This window comes from Gavialis gangeticus, unplaced genomic scaffold (assembly GCF_001723915.1).
Source record: "Gavialis gangeticus isolate Ggan-Ray unplaced genomic scaffold, GavGan_comp1, whole genome shotgun sequence".
NCBI lineage: Eukaryota > Metazoa > Chordata > Crocodylia > Gavialidae > Gavialis > Gavialis gangeticus.
Window position 1 is genome coordinate 67,854,246 of NW_017729033.1, and position 6,412 is coordinate 67,860,657.

A 6,412-nucleotide genomic window follows, 5' to 3' on the forward strand; every position below is an offset into this window, starting at 1 on the left:
TGCTTTCTTAAACAAAGTGTCCAAGGAAGTTTGGACAGACGTTCTCCAGGGAGATTGGCGACGTAGCAAACTTGTTCACTGGCATGGCATTGTATCAGATCAAACATTGGTAAGTCAAAACTGACATCATAAAGTTGAAACAGGGTGTCAATTTTTAAAAGCTGTAAGTGTGAAACGTTGTAACTCAAAACATTGTAAGTCGAAGACTGCCTGTACCGTGTAAAAACAGCCATAGTAACCATAACGTGAAACATGTCAGTAAGTTTATTTCTGTGTCCAGATTGATCTCAAATGAGACCAGGGAGCAACCAGTGAGCCTCACCCCGATTCTTTGGGATAGGGGCTCCAAACAGCATTAAGCTGGAGTGACAAGAAGTAAAGGAAGCAGGGGCTCCAGGGGATGCCCAGTTCTCTGAGACCCTCCCATCTTGCCAGCCTTCCTTTAGCTGGTGGGGCTCCAGTGAAACTGCGTGTTATCCCCATTTCCTTCCTTCTCCCCACCCGCTTCCTCCACCCCATTCTCTCATCCCAGTTTACTCCTTTCTGGCTAGGGATCAATAGGAGCAACATTAAGAGCAGACAATCTGGGAAAGAGAGAGAGGGCATCCCTGTCCTTTCCAAAGCAGCCCCTGGTGTTGCCTGAGGGAAGCATCCCCTGCTGGACATGAGACTTTAGGTGATGCTAGAACAAGCATGGCAGGATTGTAAGAGAAACTACTACCACTGCAGGGATGTTTGTCTCTCACTATCAAGATTGTATTTTGCTATAAAAAGTCAGACAAGTTCCCTGCATCTCAGATACAGTCAAGGCTCTACCAGTCGGGGCTGGCCCAGGACCTTGAGAGAGCTTGCTTGATAGCACAGTGATCAAATCCCCATTGGTGAGTAGCCTTGAAATTGTAATGATTAGTAGAGGCAAGGCTGTGGACAGAGAGTACGAAAGCAAAGGGAAAATTGAGCTGGAAGCACATTAGCTCACTCTGGACTGTAGGCCCATGTCTTTAACAGACGCGTAGGGGTGTGCAGAGCCCGAGGCATATCAGCGTGTACAGGGCCTGTGCGGGGGGGCAGGGTGGCAAGTGGCTGGAGCACGAGGGGAGTGGAAAGCGGCTGGAGTGTGGAGCTAGCAGTGCACAGCAGCCATGCAGACTGGTTATGCCCTTGGCATGTGCCAATGGTGCTTTCCTCAGGGCCTGTATGGCTCTGTCTGCGGGGCTCCCCAAAGCACAAGACCTGGGGCAGCCACCCCGATTTGCCCCCCCAAGGGATGACTGAGCATATGCATCAAGTTTTCTTAAAGTACTACATCTGGAATGGCCACAAAAAGCAGAGCAAGCAGATCAGGCAGAAGGTAGGGAACAGAGAGCAGACTGATGGATCTGGCAGGGGAAAGGGATTGGAGTCATTCTCAGAGAGTGTCAAAAGACCAGCCCCTACTGTCAGTTCAGTGCTCTTCTGTAGTTCCCTTAAGGAACTAGTCAAAGCACTATCTTAAACATTAGCAATTATTTTCAAGAAGTCACGAGGACAGGAGAAATCACAGAGGACTAGAGAGAAGAACAAAGTACTTATGCCAGTTCGTAAACAATTAGAGGATGAGATGACAACAAAACAAAGAAAAAACACCAAACAGATTTTTCAAAGATAAATCATATCCATTTAGTCTAATTTATATCAAATCAGTCTAATTTATTTATTTGGTAGAAATTAGGCTTAGTGGATAAGACAGAAGACTAGATACAATATGCCTTGACTTCATGCCATAACTCTCTCTTGGAGAAATGAAGAAAAACACAAATGTTTGAAAAAACACATGCAAGAAGTAGTTACCAAGGTTTTCAGCTACACTAAGGCAGCATTTCAGTTTACACAGGTGTTTGTACTGGACCCTGTTTGCATTCAGTATTTTTATTAAAGACTTGAACATTGGAACGCAGAGCACACATTAAATGTGCAGATGACACCAGAGGAGAGGAAGGGATTGCAAGCTCTCTGGAGGACAGGGTCCAAATTTAAAGTAACTTCGATTAACTGGAGAAATAGTTTTCCCCAATATGCATAGAATGTTTTTTGCAACTTTCATAGAAGTTGCAAGAACCTACATTTGGGAAGGAGAAATCAAATGCACAAATATAAAGAAAATCGGGAATAACTGCATAGGCAGCTATATAGCAGAAAAGGATGTGGGGTTCGTAGTGAATTACAGACTAAATGAGAGTCAACAGCATGATGCAGTTATTAAAAAAAGGCAAATCTCATTCTGGGATGTATTAAAAGAATGTTACATGTGACACACAAATGGTAATTATTCAAATCTGTTCAGCTGTAGTCAGGTCTCAGCCAGAACAGAGTTCTAACTGTATAGACAAATAGAAAGGACCATGCCTTAGAGCAGTGGTTCTCAACTTTTTAGACTTAAGGCATGCCTTGTTTGCTTTAAGGCACCCCTCCATAACTTTTGTAAATTGAGTATCACCCCATTTCAGAAACTAATTTATTTATTGCCATGCTTTCTTTCATACACAGAGCACGGAAGGGCGGGGCAGAGCTGGCAGATAAGCATGAGTCATGTTTATCTCCTCATCTTCTGGCATCCTTCAAAAGATCTGGCAGCACCTTACCCTCACCCTGGTTCAGAAACACTGCTTTAAAAATCATAGGCAGCAAGGAAATTAGCAACTGTAGATATATTCTGGGTATGAGCACTTAGGGAGAAGCTTGAGTCAAAATGACACTCAGGTTCAGGTGACACAGGCCTTAGTAACAGGCATATAGGGATTGAGAAAGGAGGTGGTAGAAAAGCAGGTGGTGTAGTAGAAGGCACATATTAAGCCAGTGAAACATCAGTAAGGACTTATCTACACTAGTATATTTTACTGCTTTGAGAATACTGATATTAAAAAAAAAGAAACAGCATGAAGGTGTGAGGGAGCTCCAAGGGTTAAGTGGCATTTTCACAAATATTAAAAGGTAGTATCTTTTCATGTAGAAGATAAGAGGCTAGTTATCATCATTTCTGACTTGCAAGCCTTTTTGTCAGCACTTTTCTTTGCCTTTAGCAGTAGTTTGGATCTATGCCTAGAATGAAATGAGAGCCCTGGGTTCTTACTGGCGTCATTGAATGTTAAGGGTGTTCACCATCCTGTAAGAGGTGCTTGATACAATGCCTGGCACACTGCCCCCAGATTTTTGTGCTTCCTGGAATATAAGCGGAGGAACGTAAAGTGCTTCTTTACTTCTTCAGTCATCAAAAAAGGGTTTAGCTTTGTGTTTGCTTGTTTAGCATTATCTGTATAATGAATTGGCCATTAGCTTACGGAAAGGAAAGTTTTTCTCTTTATGAATATTTTGAATAGCTTGCCATTCACAGAATGCCTGCCCTGGGCTTCAGATAAGGAATCTGGGTTGATTTCCCACGCTGTTTCTGTCACTGACTTTTTCATTACGAGTTCAAGTATTGTCAGTGCATGTGCTAAGACACAGATACTTTACAGCATGATACAGTTAAGGCTAGATAGTTTTATGCACAAATATCTGCCTGTCATACCTGGAAATTGGTATATCCAGACTGCCCCCACGTTGTTCTTCACCTGTATTTTATTGTCTCTGACTTTCCCAGTGTTTCTTCAGTTTATCCAGCCAACCACTGAGTTCAGAAAACTTCTCTTCTATCACTTCATTTTTTGCCTCAGCCATGAGAAGATACTGCCTTTGATGTTTTCTTCTGAAGTTATTTTAATTTCAGAGTTCTTGTTCAAAAGAGAAGAAGAGGTTAGTGTGGAAAGATTACAAGATAGCACAACCATAAAACAGGCTTCTTCTGTATTTTTGCTCATCTTTGGCTAGTAATATTTTTGAGCCACAATTAAAGTTTTGAGGTAACTGTCCTGTCAACTTCAGTGTTTTTCTACCATTATTTTTCTCAATCTAAGAGCTGATATTTAACCATTTAAGACAGAAGACATCTCTGCTCTGGCTCATGGTAAACCTTGCCCCCTTTGAAGATTTTTTTTCATACAAATGTTCATGTCTTCCTCTCCACCCTCTTTTCTTAAGATAATGTACATTTTGGACCTATCTTACTGAACATCTTCACATCTAGCTAAAAACTAATTATGTTTACAGACATATAGAAGTATTTTTGTAGGTGAAGTGTGTAGCCCATTTCTTATTCTGTTGAAGGTTCAGGTAGAACTTGTTCTTTGTTAAAATTCCATATTGAACTATTTTCAAGAATGAACAAGGTGGAAATGTTGTTTACCCACCAACAAAAATTTCCACTATTTTTCTTAACCATTTGTTCAGCTTGTATTTACAAGAAATAGATATTTGTGAGGGACATATTTTTTAGATAGGCCTTTGGATTTGTCTTGTCTAGGAGCTCCATTTAATTGGACCTCTGTTAAAAACTCCACTGGCTTCAGTTATGGTAACACACAAGTATATTGGTTTGTCTTTTGTCATGCAGGAAGTTTGTGCATTAGTCCCCAGTAAAAAATAATGATAGGACATATATGTAAAGACATGGTTTAGAAGCAAGATTTATTGTTAGTTTTAGCAATTTGACATGAGTTAGTTAACGCTTAGAGACACTGCAATCTGCACTTGAATGTCTGTATTAAATATCTTACAATATTTATGTGCATGCATGTTTGTATGCCTTTACAGATACAGTTGCAGTAAGGCTTGAATCCTGCAATCACTGCCAGTCAAGACTAATCAGCATAAGTAAACTTCACTGCTTAAGTCTTAGCAAACTTGGGATCTAAGACAGTCCCCAAGGTGACCGGCAACTAGAACTACAGAAAACATGTATTTAAATTTACATTATTCCTTTGCCCTCTGCACAGTAGAAGAACCTAACTGAATACACAAAATAAGTAACTAAAATGTTGGTATTTATAAAAAACCAAAATCCTTCTGAAAAATGACATTAAATGTTACAGGTATAACACATATGGAAAGGTGCTGAAAGCAGGAGTTCTAAACATTTGCTATAAGACTGCAGCCATGTTTGAATTAACTACATTTCCAGAAGAAATCCATACATAATGAGTTAGACATCAATGTAAGTTAGTTACACAAGATAAGGTACGATGTAATAATGAAGAAGATTGAAAGGTAATGTCAGTCTAAAAGCCAAGCGTAAAATACTGCTTTACTAATTTATAAACTGCAATTGTAAGTATTTCCCAATAGTAGTTTGAAGTTGTTCCATATTCTGTTTATATGTGGGAGGAGGAAAATATTTCAATTTGTATATCTTCTTTTGACTCAGGTAAAAAAAACCCCAGGACTGGCAGTAAAGCTGTTCTAGAAACAGAATGCACAGTAGGCAACAACAAACTAGCCCTTAGCTGTCATTTATAGTTTATTAAAATTGTGAAATGCAAACATGTTGCAGTGATTAATGATCACTGCTGCGTACCCTATGAAATTTCACTGCTTATCTGATCCAAAACCCAGTCAGCTTTGCATCAAGTTTCATGTCAGTTATTTGCTTCTACAAAGGCTCGTCCCATCAGTAGGAGAATAATATGAATATCCTCATACCTTCAGCCCCATGATTATTTTTTGATCCACAGGCCAGACCGTTAGGTCTGGCTGCATTACACTTGGGAAGGAGGAGAGAATGGTGGCCTAAAGCCATCTTTGCATCAGCTCTGGCAACAAGTGAGCAGTTGAGCTGGCTACACTAGCCCTAGGCAGGTTGATGGTTCTTCTGCCTGATAAATCTTTATTATTCCTGTTACACCAGCTTTCCTGGTGTTCTTTTTGTTACTAGAAAGGACATAAAGTAGCCAGAATGGGAGGCAATAATCTTACTGGTAGGGGGGGTAGGAGACATAGGTGAAGAGGCAGGTGACACACAGGAGCTTCAGGGGATTGAGGGGCAGCAGGAGCTGAGAAAGAGAAAACCAAAGGCTTTACATTTAATGGCAACAGGACACCAACTTGACTTCTTCTGTTTTTGTGCCTATGCTTTAGAAGGAGAAAAAGGTTTGGACTCTGCAGTCTCAGCGCAACTGTTGGCCTGAAAACTAAATTACTGCAGTAATCTAACAGTTGTTTCATTGAAGGGTAAATTGTTTTGGTTTAGTTTCCACTTGGAGCGGATTGAGTGGACAGGCAGGTTAACAAGAGTGGATCTGCTGATATACGGTGGCCGTGTCTACACAAGATGCTGACTGCGAAGTAGCGTTGCATGGCAGAAACTCTGACAGGATGCTACTGCACGGTAGTCTCGGGCTACTGCTCAGTCAGTGTCACAAAAAAGCTGTTCATTGGCACTACTGCACAGTAACTCCAGTTACTGCACATTTAGTATTTGTACAGGCCAACAGCTATATAAACGAGTACTAAATAACTGTGTGGTCAGTGGTTTGTGTAGATGTGGCCAATTAATATCCCT

The 6,412-nt window shown here is 40.8% G+C and overlaps 1 protein-coding gene across 1 annotated transcript in view; it reads left to right on the forward strand.

The window, feature by feature from the left end:
* Positions 1-5,052, forward strand: part of LOC109303648 (coiled-coil domain-containing protein 110-like) — a 58,741-nt gene extending 53,689 nt beyond the window's left edge. Inside the window, exon 6 of the mRNA XM_019525857.1 lies at positions 4,947-5,052. Within this exon, the coding sequence (XP_019381402.1) occupies positions 4,947-5,052 (106 nt within the window). The remainder of the gene's footprint in view (positions 1-4,946) is intronic.
* The last annotated feature ends 1,360 nt before the right edge of the window (positions 5,053-6,412 follow it).